Genomic DNA, 19,242 nt, shown 5'->3' with positions numbered 1-19,242 from the left:
TCACATTAATATATAATGTACATGATAACATGACTATTTTCTACTGATATTTACCTTTATACACTGCAGTGGTTGCACAGCAGCCAATGGTTTTCCCATTTTTTGACACTGGTCACAAGCCAGGACCTTAAACATACTGAATGAGCTTTATATTATCCAACAATTGCAATTAATTAAACAACAAAATTGCAAATGTTCTATAAAAAAATACTCGATCAAGTGTCGAAACAGTGTTAATTACTGTACATCATCCTGAAATCTGGTACGGGTCTGCAGGATAACTATGCATTCTATTGGTGCACTATTAACATACTATATATAACTTTAAAAATGCATACCCAATTCCCAATGTCAACCGACATGCCATACCAGTAAAAACTGGAACACATTGCAGTTCGAGTCTTGAGTAAACCAGTGTGTGTGGACACACACACTGGTGGGACTTGAATGAAACACCTGAAATAGTCCCATGGCTTCTTCTTTTGTTTTAGTGCATACACTTCAGATCTCTGCAACAAGCCCAGGTCCAGTTGACTTTGGTGATTTGGACGATTCCATCTCACAGCTGTTGTTAAATTATTTTCCTTTATCTCCTGAACAGGCAAAAGCATCTATTTGTTGTTTCAGGTTGTAGTGTTACACAACACTTTCAGATCCAATAGAAAAAAAAATGAGTGTTTCATAATTCATTCAATTCATTGTCTTTATTTATAACTGGCATTATTGTTTCATTCTGTTGTAGAATCTGACAAGAAAGAGGCAACATTGTAAAAATCCATCAGCTTTATTAGCTGCTTCAGTGAAAAACAAATCAACAAAAAAACCCAATGCAAAACAACATACTGGAAAACAGTTATTCATCACTTGATTGCTTCAATACAACACTTGAGCACATATATGCGGACGTTTCATGGCTGTTTTGATCTCGCTCTCTTAACCGATCAGATCTCACTGTGGAAGCAGCTTTAAACTCGGTCTGACCCAGGCTGATAGAGGGCCCAGTCTGGATCACATTCCTGCATTTTGTTGGCTGGTTTTCCTACAAAAGACAAGAAACATTGGCCCGCAAAGCCCCAGTGAACAAAGCAGCATAGCAACGAATTCAATTCAAATCAATATGAGACTTATTTGTAACCTACATCAACAATTACGTATTAACTACAACAGAAGACTGACCTTTGTGGGAATGCTTGGAGCAGACTCACGTGTGAGCTGGATGTTCTGGGACGTTATATTTGCTCTTTGAATGGCTGCAATCCAGGCCATCCGTCGCCTCTTTGTTAGTCCGGAAACATGGCTCGAACCATTTCTCTTCAACGACGTAATCCGATAACAACCAATCTCTTTACCCGTCGGCTTCCCGTGGCTGTCGTGCGACCGGCTGTTGCAGTTAATAACACAACAGCTTCTTGCCATTTTTGCCAGTTTCTTTTTATCGCTGTGTGACTGTTTTCATGTGAAAGCCTGCGTGCGCTAGTGCCTCTTGCCACTCGTTCCCAGAATCCTTTGCGGTTTTAGCCCTGAATGACGTCACATTTTCAATCTCAGGGCTTTGGAGTTGACGTCACGCTGCAATGTATTGTGGGAGCGTGCCGCCATTTTCCGGGTCCACAAATCAAAACAAACACACTGTGCTGGAACGACGACGACAAGATGCTTAAAAGCAGCTGAAAAGAGAATGGACGGTATAGAGACCGATTGCGTCCAGAGGCGAAGCGGCGGTACTTGCAGAAAATAGCGTGCATTGGAAATGTGGACCCGTATGAAACACGGCCGTGGAGTAGAAACCCTGAAGACCAGCCGCTACTGACGTAGCCTGATATATTTTCCTACCTTATCTGTGGAGTCAGCGCGTACAAATCGTCATTCAAACAAAGGTAAGTCAGCTCGATTACTGCGTGTGAAATGCGTTTGATTTCCCTGCAAACATTCAGATTAGTGCAGCAGAAATTCATTCATGAGGGGAAACTACAGTGAGAACATGTGGAGGCTGTTAGAGGGAAAACACAGTGAGTTCAGTGCATTGATGTGACATTGTCCTGAAGGATTTAGTTATTCTCTATGGTTAAAGAAATTGCAATGATTTATTCATATTTATTATAAATAATCCTAATTATACATCTTGCTTCCATATTTGTATCCTGTGTCACTAAAAATACATTTTATTTTAGTTTTATACTTTGATTAATGACCTGCAGAATCTCCTTATCATATTTAGTGATTCATAATTGTCACTTTATGCTTTCTCCATCTCTAAAGTGATGACATCCTTGCATTACATACTTTAGGTTCATTTTCTGCAGGCAGGTTTCTGACAGAGAACAGGCAGATTTACACTATAACATGCAGCCTTCTATAGATGGACACATAAAGAAATGAAAAATTACATGTATGTGCTAACTTTCTAAACACTTTGTTACATTTACGATAAAGTAGATTAAACACATTTATGTCGGCCTTGGCTCAGTTCTTGTCTTTAAATTAACTTGCTTTAAAGTGTTTAGAAAGTTGGCACATACATGTAATTTTTCATTTCTTTATCCATCTATAGAAAGCTGCAAGTTAAAGTGTAAATCTGCCTGTTTTTTTGTTGTTGTTGTTTTAAATCTGCCAGCAAAATATGAACTTAAAGTATGTAATGCAAGGATGTCATCACTTTAGAGATGGCGAAAGCATAAAGTTCGACTTTAAGTGACAATTATGAATCACTTAATATGATAAGGAGATTCTGCAGGTCATTAATCGATGTATAAAACCAAAATAGAATATATTTTTAATGACAGCACACAAACACGGAAGCAAGATGTGTATCCACCTAACAGCCTCCACATGTTCTCACTGTAATTTCCCCTCATGAATGAATTCATGCTGCACTAATCTGAACGTTTGCAGGGAAATCAAACGCATTTTACTCGCAGTACTCGAGCTGACTTACCTTTGTTTGAATGACGGCATATTGACAATGTGGAGTCTAATAATTGCCAAATCTTGTACCCGATCCTTGGTGGATGTGCGCCTCCAGAGAGTTATAATGGCGAAATTGGTTCGCCGTGTATGCGCTGACTCCACAGACAAGGAACGAGAATAGATCAGGCTAAGCGAAGTCAATAGCGGTTCAGGGTTTCTACTCCACAGCCGTATTTCATACGGGTCCACACTTCCAATGCAATCTTTCTCTATAACGTCCTTTTTCTTTTGAGCTGCTTTGTATGGTTCATAGCAATCTTCCTTCCAACACAGTGTGTTTGTTTTGATTCGCGGCCTGCTAAAACGGTGGCGTGCTCCCACAATGCATTGCGGCGTGACCTGGGCCAGCTTCACCTGGGTCTGCTTCACCTGTTCTTGCTCGTCTTCATCACTTCACTGCTGCAGAGTTCACAGCTCTAAAACCTCACAGTCAGAGGCCGATTCTCAGAGTCTTTAAAGTGCATCCCACCTCCTCCTGCTCCTCCTAGCCCCCATCCTGTGAGGTATCAGGTTGTGCTGCACCCTCCTTGCTCCTCCTCCTCAGTCCTGTGGTCTGCTATGATGCTGACGTGGTCGCACCGCTCAGAGGACAGCGAGACCGGGTAGATGAAGGGGTTGAAAGGCAGCAGAGACGGAGGGGGCTGGACACACACCTCTTTAAAGTGTGGTGGCAGCACGACTTCTGGGCACAGGAACTTGGAGATTTGTTTCCAGTAGACCACCAGAGTCACCACCAGAGCCACCACCACAGCCATGACCAAACACGCCACCACGGCCGCCACCCACGGAGCTGCATCCACTGTAAGAAAACCACACGGCAGCAGGTGAGCCCATCAGCGACACCTTCAGCAGTTGTGACGGCTGTCTGACGGCGGTGCCTACCGTCACCGGTGCGCTCACAGACGACGTCGCTGTACTCGCCCGGTCTGGGATTCATGTCATAGATGATCTGGACTTGGACGCAGTATTTGCTCAGCGGGTCCAGGTCACTAAGAACCACTTGGTCCTGCCTCGTTTCAAGGATCTTTTTTACCTGTAGGAGGCAGCAGAGAGGAGGTCAGAGGTCTTCAGTATCTGTTTTTATTCTTTGACACAATCCAGATCAAAAGTTTAAAACCACTTGAAAAATAGCAAAAATCATATTTTGCATGGCTGGAGCTTAACAAGATTTAAGTAGAGCTTCAACATGCAACAAGAAGAAATGTGACACGAAACAACGCTTAAACTGAAACAGGCTGTTTTACAGCTCATCATAAGTTTAGGACCACACCTCAAAAAAGGTAAACCCTCCAAATCACGAATCACGTTCCAAATATGAACTCAGTAATGAGGCGCTCCACTGTCATTGATGATCACTTCAAAGACTCGTTGCGGCATGCTTTATGCCAGCGTTTCCATGAGGTGAACATTTCTCCAAGTGGTGAAGTCGGCCGCATCAAGGACATCTACTGTCTGAAGCTGTTCTCCATTTCTGTAAACTTGCCATCCATCCCCAAAGGTTTTCAGTTGGATTTAGATCAGGGAAACACGCAGAATGGTCCAGAAGAGTTTTTCTCCTGGAAGAAGTCCTTTGTCCTGCAGCATTGTGTACTGTAGCGTTATCCTACTGAAACCCAGTGGTTCCCACACAGACGAGGGCTCTCAGCAATGAGGGATGTTCTCTGCAACATCTGGACACAGCCATCGGCCGTGTATCTCCTGAAGCTCCGTTGTTCCACTGAAGCAGGGGTGTCCAAACTTTTTTCACTGAGGGCCACATACATAAAAATATAGGAGGGGCCACTTACTAGAAATGAGGTATATAACCTTAACTTTAGTGTTAAGTGGTCGAATAGGTTATATTGTTGAATATAATTAAAGACAAAGCTGCCTTCATCACAGCTTTCCATAAATGGATCTTTATTGATTTATTCAGAAAAAGCTTTGGTAGCTCATTCTCAGAACAGCCTCAGATTTCTTCTTGGACAGAAGATTTACAGCACAGAGAAAAAACAATAAAGATGGGACGGGTACATTTCAAGTTTGTTATTTAAGTTATTAGGCTCAGCAACTCACCTATTAACGTTCGTTTGAAACGATTATCAACATTAACAGACTGAACTGGACTTAATAACAGGAGTGCATCATTTTAGTAAATTATTCTGGTGAGTATCAGCTGCGCTGGGTATGTAAATCGTCCAATATCCCTTATTAATGTAAACCTTAAAATAATCTGCAAAGCTCTCTCAAAGAGACTAGAGAAAATAACCCCCCTTTTAATTCATCCTGACCCAACTGGTTTCATAAAAGGTAGGCACTCATCAACAAATACACGTAGATTACTTAATTTAATAGACTACTCATGCAGTAAAAACATTGAAACCATAATATTTTCTTTAGATGCAGAAAAAGCATTTGACAGAGTTAACTGGAAATTTCTATTTGCAACTTTGTCAAAGGAGCTTGCAAAGAAAAGCGTCTGGACTTCTTTAAGTTGCTTGAAGACGTTTCACCTTCATCTGAGAAGCTTCTTCAGTTCTAAGGTCAAATGGTGGAGAGTCCCAGATTTAAGCCCAGTGGGAGTTTCCCCCCACAGAGGGACAAAAGGACCCCTGATGATCCTCTAATCGCCTGAGCCAAGGTGTGGAACTGGGTGTGGGTCCCAATCAGCCAGAGTTTCAGGTGAGCTCTTTGTGAAACCTGGCCCCACCTTATCATGTGATTTCCTGAGGTCAGATGACCCAGGATGTGAGTGGGCGTTAAGGCGTCTGGGGAGGGAACTCAAAACTGGATTATAGATGGCAGAGAGTTGGTGTCGTAAGCCCCGCCTCTGTTCAAAGATGGTCGCTCACAGTGGACATAGATGGCTTCGTTTTGAGTTCCCTCCCCAGGGAGAGATATAGGAGAGGTGGAGAATGAACTCAACCTGGGTGTCTATTGTCTTGTGTAGTTTGGGAGATGATTGGATGATGGGGTGGGTGCAGTTTTCTCTGGGGTGGAGTTGGGTGGACTGCCCCGGACTCTGTGGGGCTGGGCGGTGCTGCTGCTACGGGCCCCGGTCCGGATGGGCCTGGGTCCCGTTGCCCTGGTGGGTTCCAGAATGTGGGGGTGCCTACTGGGGTCAGCGGGGGAGCTGGCCCCAGGGAGGGGCCGCTTGCCCCTCCCATTCTTCCCTCCCCATTCCCGCTCTACCACACCCACCCACACATGCAGGGCTTGGGGTGCAGGTATGTCACCAAGGTGCAGGGGAGGCACTCCCCCTCTGTCCCCTTCTGGCCGCCTGTGCCTCAATTTTATTCTGCAACCTAGACATCCACATTACTCACACTCTCATAACACATACATATAGGGCCTTGGGGGTGGGCACGTTTTACAGCATCCAGAGGATGGTCGGTGTATTCCAACCCACCTGTATTGCCCTACACTCAATTTTAAATGCATATAGACACTGAGGGTTTTCAGGAGGAGCCGTGCTGCTCTCTGAGAGGAAGCAGGAACCATGCTCTCCTGTGTTTTAAATGCACTTTAGAACAGCACACAGCAACACTACATATGAGCGGCCGTAGAAAGGTTTGGGGTCTTCACTCACTACGGTTCTGTTAGCCGTCAGGGCTGGGAGGAGGTGCTGGCCGTCGGATTGGGGTCTGGGATGCGGGGCCTCCCTGCTACTGCAGATAAGGAGGTGGTCCGCCTGCCTCCACCCCAGAGAGAAGGGGATCGTCCAGTGTGTTGATGGACAGCCAATTGGATCCTGTGCTGGAGACGTTTCTTTGGGTCTTCCACTTGACTTTTTTCTTCCATAACCCTCAGGATCATTTAAGAATTTATTTAAGATTTAAGAAATTCCAAATGACTGTCTTACTGCGTCCCACCTCAGCAGCGATGGCGTGCTGCGAGAGACTCTGCCTATGCATTTCAACAACCCGACCACGTTCAACAAGGGAAAGCTTTTTTTGCCTTTGCCATCAGAACATCATGGCAGCGACCACCTGACAGAAAATGAAATGAATCCACATTTTTGCACAGATTTGGCTTTTTAAAGGCATGTGGTCCTAAACTGGTGTAAAACAGCCTGTTTCAGTTTAAGTGTTGTTTTGTCTCACATTTCTTCTTGTTGCATGCTGAAGCTCTACTTGGAACCTTGTTAGGATACCCCTCACACTTTAAGTGCATAGCTCGAACTACGGTGGCTGCTGTAGGACAAACATGCTTCTGTGAGAGATCAAACACATGAAATTTGGACTGTACATCATAATGGTTGTGGCCGTATTCCTGCTACTGTTTGGACCGCGTCCACCTCCAAGCCTGTGGACGGCTGTCAGTGCGCCGTTCCTCAGCTGTCAATGGTGGGCGAGACGCCGCCACCTTTATTTAATCTGAAAGAGGCTGTGAAGCTCTGTGACAGGAGGCCAGTACAAGTCAGGGAAGCTCAGCCATGAGTTGTTGAGCTGATGCTTAAGTGTCCTTAGCAATGCTGTTTTTGCTGCTTTTAGCTGGTTTAATGAAACTTTACTTGTGCATCTAACATTGTTGCACCCAGACGCTTTGTGAACTCTCGTATGATATGAAAACATAATCAAGCTGTTTGTCTGAGGGAAAGTGTGATTTTAGGACACTGGAGCCTAATATTAGCTGGCATAATGTTAGCTTCTAATAATATTAGAAGCTCAAACTACAAACCGGCGTTCCCACCTCTTCCTTCGAGCTGCTCTTCCAGTAGGTGATGTTATAGGTGGCCGAGGTGTACGTCTCCCTCAGTGCTAAATGCTTGAACACTGGGTCTTTAATGCTGACTTCCAAAGATGTCCCAGTGACATGAAGAGTCACATCAGGTGGACCGATGAAGGCTGAGGGGGACAGATGTGGAGAGACGTGTTTATTGGACAAAATCAACCACAATAAAAAGCTGCAGCTTCTCTAACAGTCCACTCCATCTGCTACAGCTCTGTCATGCCAGCGTGGTTGGAGCTGGGGAGGTTCCCACCATGACGGCAGACAGTTTCACCGAGGACACAGACAGAAACCAGGATTTCACTCTGACTGGACTGAAGTCAGCGACGGTGAGAGCTCTGACGAGCGAGACGCTGAAAAGCTCGCTCACGGTTTCATTTCTGATCGTCTTCAGCTCAGCGAGGCTCTTCAGACGTCCCCTGCTGAAGCCGTCATTGCATAACTGCAGACTCCCCACACAGCTGCTGCCGCAGTCTGAACAGGAGCTGAAGGGACCATCCTGATCTCAGGAAGCTTCTCTGAGAGTCACCAATCCGCAACATGCCGTCAGGCGTACGTTGTATTGCTCTACCTGCAGAGAGCTCTGCTGTTTGCATATTTGCAGATGTGAGGAAGAACAAACTGACGGCTCAGGTAAGCAAATACCTGCACTAATGGTTCAGACACAGGTGAGCTCAGGTCCCAGGATGTGTAATGAACACTAGTGATGATGAGATGAAGCCTCGTGATGAACTGAAGCTGAACCAATTGGTCGACTCATGGTTCGAAGCATTGCGATGATTCATTTGCTCTACTGCGCCATCAAGTGGACGATTCAAGTGAAACAGGGTCTTTGATTATAATGATGTGATGTGTAAACCTCTAAATGGAATAAATAAATTGTTTTCATGGTTATTTATCCCGAATATTGTCTCAGTGTGTCTGATACAAAAGAGAAAGTGGAAACTATCAGGACAGAGTTTTGGTGTGATTGTGTAACTGTAATCATGTACATCTGGATAATGACACAAACTAGTGTGCGGCGCTTCACTTTTTAATAAACTAAAAGACAGAAATCAGATTATAGGATCTGTAGTGTTGTTTATTTATATTATGGTGCTTATCATTCATTATATTTATGACTGTGTGCACACTTTATTAGGAGAGATGAGATTTAAAAAAATCTTCCTTGCTGGTTCCATCGAAGAAGAAATGCTCAAGCAGCTATGTAGCACGTACGTAATCCACACAACACAGTGTGATGGTGGAAATCAGCTGTGTTTTGCTGCCCATTTTGGTCGTGTCCAAATTCATGGGCTGCATCCTCCTGAGGACCCGGCCTTCATGGTCTACGTGGGCCGGGTCCTCAGAAGGTCGGGTAGGCCGAAGTAAACGGCTGTGAAATGTGACGGTTTAGCCTTCTGATTAGCGTCACCGCTGTCTCGGTGGAGTTTAATAAACTCAGCCGTCTGCTCCTTGCTGTCTAAAATATAACAGGACACTGGAGTAAACTCTCGACCGTCTCACACTTCTGTTTAATCAGTTTTCTGTTTGACGTTTAGTCAGCTGTGTGAAAACCAAGGAGGAACCCACCCGGGGGATTAATAAAGTTTTATCTAATCTAATAACTTTAATCTCAGCCAAACCGATTTACTCACGAACAAACAAAACACTGAAAAAAGCCCAACAATAACATTTTTAGGTTGTCTAAGTGACTTATATATCACGTTTAACCTGAGCAGCGAAACTCCGTGGTGATCTGAAAATGATGTGGCGGGAGTTGTGCCGTTCTCGACGGCTCCAGTGACCCTCGAGCTCCCGGCGAGCTATCGAGCTGGTGGGTAACAGACGTCTCCGAAAACGTCGAAGCACTTTTGCAAATATGCGACATCTTGATAAACGAGCAGATATTTGATGTTTACACAGCTACTTTCTCGCCTGAAAATATGTTAAGTTTATTTTGTGACCCAGAAAGATTAGCAAGAGTAATTTTAAAACTTAGTAGCGGCCGCCATTGTTGGAAACTGGAGTTCGGCTGAGCCGCGCTATGAATTCTGGGATATGGTGGGCCACAAAGGACACACCCGACCCATCCTTCAAATTCGGGGAAAAGGAGGACGCATTTGTCGGCTGCATTCGGAGGAGTCTATGAATTTGGACAGCCTTCGTCGCGTCGCTGTGACGTAATCGGTCTTCAAATGCGGCCTCAGGAGGACGCAGCCCATGAATTTGGACACGACCTTTATTTCGAATCTGGCGCGAACCGGCGAGCCAGTTCCTGAATCAGTCACGTGGTACGGACTGCCCGCGAGGCCTCGAACGCCACTGCAGACGTAATCAAAGCAAGCCTCGATACGCGCTTACCAAAAACTCCCGAGATTACGACACACGCTCCGAAGCTTCGACACATCACTAGTGAACACCTGCAGACTTTGTGACTGCTTGGCTGATTCTGGTTCATTCACTGCAGTGATGAGAGCCTCGCACATGGACGCACGATTCACAGTCAGATGTTTGAAGCTGGAGATCTTTATCTGTACTGAGCGCAGCTCTCGGCTGTTGCACCGATACAGTGCCAAGGCTGTGAGCTCACACGCTGCTGCAGCATGTGCACGTCACACTTCCTGGAAAGCCGAGTACTCGTCTTACCCTCCTCATAGGGGCAGAACGTCTTCTGCGCCCACTCCGAGTGCCGCCCGTCCACGGTGGCTCGCACCCGGAGCACGAAGTCGCCGATGAATAACAGGTTGAACCGTGTGAGGTCACATGACCGGTGTGACGTCTGGTTGCACGCCATGATCCAGTTTGGAGTCTTCCCCTTCAGCTGGTGCTTCCTGAGGAGACGTGAACATGAAAACACATTAAACCCTTCTGCTCTTTCTTTGTGTTCTGTCTTCGCTCGCTCCTCCCCGAATACTCTGCGGGTCTGGAGGGAGAGCTTTCATTCAAAGAAAATCTAATTACAACAGCAACACCAGCCATGTTTCAGTAAACGTGTGTTTCATCGGTCGGGGCTGGGAGGTTAACGCCTGTGGAAGCAGGATGATGGGGACGAGGGAGGAAAACTGCGAAGAGGAAGGCTGCTGCACGGCTCCCTGAGGCATGGAGTACACTCTGACTTACACTTAAACTCGTATTAAAATACCAGCGAGGAGTTAAAAGGTGTTTATGTGATCACATGATGGCAGGCCAGGTGGTTAATAAACGTCCCAAATGACTTCCAGTGAAACCAGAGAGGAGAAACACGAGCCGGGACACGAGCTGTAATAATAATAATACATTTTATTTAAAAGCGTGTTTCAAGACACCCAAGAACACTTAAGAATACAATAAAATGACAAAATGAAGAGTGACTACCCCATAGACAAAAAGGATCCCAGACGACAAGTTTTTAGTTCAACATACAAGTGACGACCTTTGACCTTCATCGGGTTTTATTTAATTGTGTCAGAGAAAACATCATGTGCTCTTCATGCAGCTGAGTACAGTCAGAGTTTAACTTTATCAATAAACAGCTGCAGCTTTCACTGACAGCACATGTGGTGCTTTAACCTTTTACTGTTGTCATTAGTTGTGCAGTTAACAGGTGAACATGATGGATGTTTGCTGTCACTGGGTGGTGCTGAGGTCTGAATCTGAGGACGGCTCCTGTAATCACAAAGACAACAGAACCATCACAAACTGAAATATAAGGTTTATCCCTCAGATCTGAAATACAGCTGATCCTCTGTCCTCACACTCAGGATCTGAAGCTCTTCTCCTACATTTATTCAGTTCTGCTCACAGAGCTGTTCATTAAAATAAGCCTCATACACTAACAGATTTTCTAATATAATGTTTACCTTTGAGTTGTCGGTGCTGTATAAATGGAGATCTGCACAGATGAGATGATGGAGCAGGTTTGAGTCCTGGTTCAGTCTGCTGCTGCACCCTGGTCACAACATACGGAGTCAGCAGTGTGTGACCTGCTGCCTGGGTATATGTAGCATATGAGTAAAAGTTCAGCACATAACCAGCACTTTATAGCCTATGCAGAAATTATCCACATATCTCACTGATCTTAACTGCACTACTGTATAGCTCTGTGTAAATAATCATTCTGTACATACGATCATTTTTAATCCTACAACTGTTTATAACCTGCATAGTTCACATTTCTGTATAACTGTATATCTCAGATTTCTGTAAAGTTTTTCATATTTATATCCTGTACATAGCTTGTACTCACTACAGCCTGTACATACTTATAGAATATTCATAACATACTTCATACTGTGTACATTATAACATACCATAACAGACCCATTTCTGTAATATACTTACATATCTATATTATTGCTAATATATATTGTAATATATCACTAAAGCACTTCTGGATGGATGCAAACTGCATTTCGTTGCCCTGTACCTGTGACATGACAATAAAGTTGAATTCTAATATTTAATAATCAGCTCTGCACACGAGCTGAGGCAGAGTCCTGTTGCTCTTACAGTCTAAAAGTACAGTAACGGTAGTTAGTTAGTAACTGAGCGGGCGTTTCTCTTCATTTCCTTAGTCAGGGTAAATTCATTCACCTGCTCGGATTAGCTAAACGAACTTTACAAAACGAGTTTCCGCTAGCTAGCTAGCTAGCTAGCGGAAACTCGTTTTGTAAAGTTCGTTTTGTAAAGTTAGCTAGCTAGCTAGCTAGCTAGCTAGCTAAGGACGTTAGTTACGGATTAGCTTACAAACACATTAACTTACCTCTGTTCTGTCAGGCTGTCTGTTTGAAACCGTCAGTAACGTAAACGCTGGAGCTCCTCTCGGCATCCACGCTCTGCTACTCCCAAACAGAGGGACGCAAGTTTATCCGTGACTGCAGCTGCGAGTCAGAAGTGTTGTGATGATTTTTAACAGCATTATAAGTTTAATTAGAATCAAACTTAATTGACCCTGTGCACGAGAAAATGCTAACTTCCTGGTTTGAGACCGGATGTGGGGTTGTACATTTCCGGTAGCTTTACTTTGCGGCCAATCGCTACTGCGAAGATTTACTCCAAAATCATGTCAAAAACTCGAAAACGGAAAGATCGCGTTAAGTTACAAAGAGCAGAAGGTGGACACTTATTATGACACTCACCACTGTTGTGTCATAAAAAATCTAATCATCAATTTTGACGTTTAAAGAGTTTAGATCGATCAGTTGTTTACATCACTCAACACAAGCAGAACTGCAGCAGAAGACACATCGTCCACATTCAGAAGCACATCTCTGTATAGTGACTGGTCTCATGATTTAAACAGGCAAATGTTCAGCATTCAAACTACAGGTGAACAATAGTCAAACCAGGTGTTTCCCCCATTATGTCGATATCAGCTAGTCAAGTACACACCTACACAGCATGTTAACGAACCGTGAAAAAAAGCCACACAAAAAATTAATGATTGCTGGTAACAGTTTCTATACATTAGTATTTATGAAGGGTATGTTGTGACTTACCTTAAAAATTACAGCGGTCCCTCGCTATAACGCGGTTCACCTTTCACCTGGCTGTGAGATTTTTTCCGTGCAAGTTTGCATGCTTATTTTTTTACATCACATTGTCCTGCGATCTCCTCCGTGACGTCTCTCCTGTACAATACAGAATCTCTGCCTCTGAAGTGCAGTGCTGTATGTCCACAATGTCCACGACACGTTTTGCACCATCAAAAAATAAAATTGGCTACTTGATTTCACCTATCACTGGTTATTTTTAGAACATAACACCCGCGATAAACGAGGGACAGCTGAGAAATATAACATTTGAATCCATTTTCTCTTTTGCTCTGAGGCACGGGGGAAAAATATCGACAAGTTGATGAACATTATTTACAGATATATTGGGTACATGCCCAAGACATCTATAGAAGTGTAAATCGCCGCTTGATTCATTCACTTGCTTAACTTGTTTTGGACCGTAAACAAGGGGCGAATAGGACACCGGAAACAAAGCTCCCCACAGGAGTTTCCGCACCGGAAGTAGCATATGCTAACGTGCACATAGTCAATAGAAAGGAGATCAACTGAACACAAATCGGTGCGATGAGAACTACTGATAATGTAAGAAAGAATTTTTGGAAAAAATTATCTGAGGAGAATTGTTTTATATCAGCCTGACCCCAGACCCATCCGCTAACATGGAGGAGGCGGGGTTTAGGACCTATACTCCAGCCAGACAACAGGGGGCGATAGACCCAGGCCCGAGTCCACGAAAGCGAGCCCGATACCAGGAGTCACCATGGCAACGGCGGGATAAGGAGCAGAGCCTGCATTTGGAGGAAGGCTGAGTTTAATGTTAAGAGCAGCAGAGGAGCCATCACTCACACAGCTCGGTTTTATTTACAGGAGTTTCACATCTTTAGCGATTCAGCCGCCGGGAGGAAAAGAAGCTGAACTTCAGACTGCGCTGCAGGTTTGAAATGTTCCTCGCATCGTTCACGGCGTCGTCGTAACGACAGATGTTATGAAAGGCGACTCCACCAGCTGTTAGCGGGGTTACCACAGCGGCCCGTCGCCATGGTGAATCCCGGTGCCACAGCTCCATTGATGATGTCTTTCTTTACTCAGGGCTGGTTTCGCTCTCAGCAGCGCTCTGTGTTACCATGGTAACTGACTTTAAAGCTGGCTCACAGTTCTCTCAGCTCAAACCCGTTTCAGGTGGACCACGCCCCCTGTGTCCACCGTCCGACAGGTAAATAAGCCCCACCCTCGTGAGTCTCAGACTTACCGCACATATTGCGTGGTGAAGGTGACGGCGTGGGTCCCTGCAGCGCCCGGCGGCCAGTCCCAGCTCAGCGTGTAGTTGGTGTTCAAGGTCTTGGTGATGACGTTCTGAGGAGGCGGCACTTCGGATCCATCGGCTCCACCTGCAGGACAGAAACGGAGTGACACACATTCATCTTCTCTTTGTATTATAAGAACCATCCAACCCTGGGAACAACCGGGAGTGAGAGTGATTATTTACCCAGCAGCCCCAGGCACACAAATAAAGCACAGGTGTTTCCGAGCAGAATAAAAATATGAGCATTTGTGAGAGTGAAGGAGGAAGTGTGGATAAAGCTTCCCCCACACCTGGATCCAGATGTGCTGGCCACAGCAACAAAACAATAATCCCCCAGAATCACAGCCACTCAGATTATTCAGCGGTGAGGATCATCTGCCTGACGACGCTCCGAGCAGACAAAGAGCCTCATAGTTTACCCACAATGCACTTTGAGAAGGTACCAGCGCTGGGTACCAGCGCTGCACTCTCTGAACACAGCGGCCCAGCCTGAGCGCTCCTGGGAAGTCACCAACATTTATTTCATCTTCAACGCGCTGCCGCTTTGAAATCACTGACTGTGGGACAGAACTGACTGGTTTGATTTTCTCACCACTTTTAGACACACAGCAGAGCTTTTTGTCCGCAGCAGAAGAAATCTAAAGGATATAAAGGAAGCATCACACAGCTGCTCACAGCTGCTTTAACAAACACAGGCTTCAGACGGGACTCCTGCAGCGGCTTTAAAGCTGACTCGATGGTTTCCTCAGAGCTGACGTTTTTCAGCCCTGCAGAACTTTGGAAGGACCAGAAACACGGGAAGTTCATTGCAAGCATCAAACGTACTCGAAGCGAGTGTAGCGTGGACATGTTGATGGTGTATGTGAGTTAACTGCAGTGCAGTGACGGGGAGCTGAGTGTGGGGGGTCTGTGCGCTAAACGTGTTACTGATGCGAATCCAAAGCAGAACAACTTCAAGGTGAAACCGTCGGCTCAACAAAGGGCGTCGGCTCACCGCCCCGAGTAACGACGTGCCAGCCTTCACCACCGCAAGCACACAACTACAGGAAACTGTCTGTGCCTGAGGTGAGGAAGGGAAGTGTCCTTCAGCCTGCAGAGACACGCCACTGACACAGGCGTGGCCTCAGACTCACAGTGAAACTCAAGTCATGAATCAGAGAGAAACACACTGAGGCAAAGTGAAATGAAAGTGAATCCACACGACCATCAGCAGCTCACACAGCACCAGAGTCTGCACACAAATACTAGACACACACTGACGGGGAGAGCTGTGCGTTACAGCAGCAGCCATCTGAAACACATCAGTACTAAACCCATGTGACCACTGGGAACCTGTCATGACAGCACCGCTTACCTTCGTCATGAAGTCAGAGTCCTGCAGGTTCATCCAGGCTGACCGACTCTAAATGACTCCCTGTAAAACTATTATGGCCCCGTTAAACCATAAAGCACCACCAAGCCTCACACTGGCCGACTGTTGACCAGTTATTGACCAGTTATTGACCAGTCACCCTACACTGCATGAGCCGACCCTCACACACCAGTAGAAGCTGTGATCACTAAAGGGAAACACACGAAATGAAGACTTTGTTGAAATTATGTACTCACACGTGTACGCGCGCGCGCACAGCTAAAACGAGACGAAGCTCCTTTAATCTCAAATATATAATAATATAATAAAAATCTAATTTAACCCGCTGTGGGGTTTCTATTTGATTTGATTTATATGAAGTAAACCAGCAGCACGGACCGAGGCTGATGCTATGCAAACGCAGCCAGATGTGGGACTTACCGCAGAAGAAGAAGAGGAGGAGGAGGAAGCCGTGAAGAAGAGCCACTGTGTGGCGGGGGGCGGCGGACATCGCGCTGTTGAGAGGACCCACGGACCGAGAAACTTCCACACCGGCAGACACGGGACGTCTGTAATTCGTGGAGTTCCGTTCCTGCGTGGTTTTCAAAATAAAAGCACGGGCGGGGCCTCCACCACTCGTCATTATCGTTCCCCTCGCACGTTTTATTTCTCCGGTTTCAGCGTTTTTGCTTCACAACTACAGCGAGCAGTTTACTTTGTGCACTAACATGGAGTCGAGTCAACCAGCGCCACCTCTGGCCAAGTGCCGCAGCCTACAGCCAGATCAACCTGTGACACACATCTGCAGCACGTTTGGATTCGTGTCATGCACATTTGTACCTTTCAATTGTGTGTTTGTGCGTCATGCAAATAAACCTTTGAAATGATATCATATATGTATTATCAGCCCACATTTGTACAAAATGCCAGATTATATACACTAAGTCATAAGAATCACCACCCTTCTTCATCATGATATCAATACTTTTGCCCATAAGAAAAATGTCGTGAACAAATATGACACTAATATTTCAGCAGTGTTGTAACATCACATGTCGTTAGCGTAGTCTGCTGTCTTTTCTCTGCAAACGAACATTTTAGAGTTGGTTGTTATATACAGTCTGTATAAGTGGTCAATCTAATAACGATCTGTAAGGAGATGAAGTGAAGCGGTGCAGGAGGGAGACCCGGCGGCGTCCTCGCCTTCCTCTCCGCGCTCTGCGCCCCGGTGCGCTAAAGAAAGGGAGGCAGCGGCAGTCACTACTCTTTTAGGCAGCTTTCATTCATTAAAGGGGACGAGTCAAAAGACTCAACTCTGCCCGCCGTTTCTTTGTAACCGCCAATCGACACCGGCCCGCCGCCTCTAATTTCCCGCAGACGCGTAATCTGGCCTCCTGCTGCTGCAGCAGTCGGACCGCTCGCTCCGCGTCCCTGGTCGCTGTATCCTCCACCTTATGTGTCACTGAGCACTCTCTGTAAATTACCACTCCCGTTCCTCTCAGGTGTGTCCAATTAGTAAAAACGGGGAAAGGGCGGAGTCTCTCCAGGACAGATTGACAGATGCAACCAAAACATGCAGCATAAAATATAAATAAGCACACTTCACATTAAAACACAGCAAAGCAAAACAACATCCGTCCTTCCCTGGATGACACATTCACACCTATGGGCAATTTAGATTATCCAATTAACCTATCCCCAATAAGTGCATGTCTTTGGACCGGAGTACCCGGCAAGAACCCACGCAAACACGGGGAGAACATGCAAACTCCACACAGAAAGATCCCGGCCTGATGGTGGAATTGAACTCAGGACCTTCTTGCTGGGCGGCAACAATGCTAACCACCGTGCCGCCATACTCTTAAATCCTACTACTGCTCCACTACTCCACAGTTCCAACGTCAGTAGGAAACACAGCCAGATAAACTTTTCAGGACAAACGAGACACAAAAGGAATTTTACTGGAAAGCAAAGATTGTTTCAGTTTAAAAGATGAAACCAGCAGCTTCAGGGAAGGTGACACAGATGCCTGTGAGAAGAACACCACTAAACCACTTCATACTGGGAGCTGAGGGATCAGGAGCCCGGCTCATACCCAGGAAAATATGATTTTAACCCCATCCTGCAACAACACAAGTAACAGTGAAGAAAAGAAAACTTGCATTTTCATCTCATGTTCCAATTACAACTTAGATGTGACAAAATAGGTTTTAAGATCAGTTGTAGAGGTCGTTTGTTTTATAAATGATTTAGATCATTTCATTACAGATCATGAAACTAAAATAGACTCTGTTTAAGAGAGGTCTGTTAACACATAGTGAGTGAAGAAGAAACACTCAATGCATCATGGGAATCCCCGGAAGCCTACGTCTATTGCAGCATAACTAAGGGAGGATTCAGGGTCACCTGGTCCAGCCCTAACTATATGCTTTAACAAAAAGGAAAGTTTGAAGCCTAATCTTGAAAGTAGAGATAGTGTCTGTCTCCCGAATCCAAACTGGAAGCTGGTTCCACAGAAGAGGGGCCTGAAAACTGAAGGCTCTGCCTCGCGTCTCAAAATAATGTTTTTCTGGTTCTGAGTAAAACCCTGAAACTTTCTGTGCTGCTGAAGTTCTGCATTTCTGTGTTTTCCGTGAGGATGTGGTTAAAAGTGTTTGTTTTTTTGTCAGTAGCCTGTAAAAAACATGTGTGATGTAACAGCTGACCTTTAGTCTGAGAGCCGGACCAAAAGAACAGCCCGGCAGAATAAAACATCATCGAGATGCACAAAATAAATAAAGGAGGGTTCAAATGATCCATAAATGCAGCTGAAGTGTGCGAGCACGACACAAACATGTGTTTGCGTCCACGCAGTGACTGATGGGAAAACAAGTTCAACTGCAGCGCCTCCTGCTGGCCTCAACAGCCGCTGCCCGTGTACAGGTAGGACTGGGGCCTCAGGGTGGCGCTACAGGGCTTTGCAATGAGGCCTGGCTGAGGAGTCGTCTTTGTCAGAGGCAAAATCAACTTGGTTGGCAACAGTTGCTCAAACAGATGTGTGGTAGACTTTTCAGGAGCTGCTACTGACAAACCTCCCTGACATTTGTGAGGTTCCCTCAAACACACTCCGTCAGTCTTGTTGCTGTTGAACAATAAAATATTTAAAAAGTTTACCTGGTGATGTTCTCTCGCACGATCGCAGAAACACCAAACAACTGACACCACGCTGATGCTGTTCACAGGACAGAGAGTAAACAATCTGGAGAATCTTGTCTTTGTTATCGTTCCCCTCGCACGTGTTATTACTGCAATTTCAGCGTTTTCGCTTCACAACTAAAGCGTGCAGTTTACTTTGTGAGCACTCAAATGGAGTCGAGTCAACTAGCGCCACCTGTGGTAAGGGAAGCATGTATAATGTAAACAGAATTGGTCCTAGCACTGAACCCTGTGGAACT

At 45.4% G+C, this 19,242-nt stretch overlaps 1 protein-coding gene across 1 annotated transcript; it reads right to left on the bottom strand.

The window, feature by feature from the left end:
• Nucleotides 1–1,424: 1,424 nt before the first annotated feature.
• Nucleotides 1,425–16,812, bottom strand: LOC146501175 (interleukin-10 receptor subunit beta-like). Its single transcript, XM_085135618.1, has 6 exons — nucleotides 16,250–16,812; nucleotides 14,404–14,542; nucleotides 10,306–10,490; nucleotides 7,639–7,793; nucleotides 3,850–4,000; nucleotides 1,425–3,766 (listed from the first exon to the last, which is right to left on the bottom strand). Exons 1-6 carry the CDS (start codon nucleotides 16,449–16,451, stop codon nucleotides 3,474–3,476), a joined length of 1,125 nt encoding a protein of 374 aa, XP_084991744.1. The 5' UTR covers nucleotides 16,452–16,812; the 3' UTR covers nucleotides 1,425–3,473.
• Nucleotides 16,813–19,242: the final 2,430 nt, after the last annotated feature.

The sequence above is a fragment of the Neolamprologus multifasciatus genome, chromosome 16, assembly GCF_963576455.1.
Source record: "Neolamprologus multifasciatus chromosome 16, fNeoMul1.2, whole genome shotgun sequence".
Lineage (NCBI taxonomy): Eukaryota > Metazoa > Chordata > Actinopteri > Cichliformes > Cichlidae > Neolamprologus > Neolamprologus multifasciatus.
The sequence above is the reverse complement of the archived record's forward strand: the minus strand, read 5'-3'. Positions and strand labels throughout refer to the sequence as shown.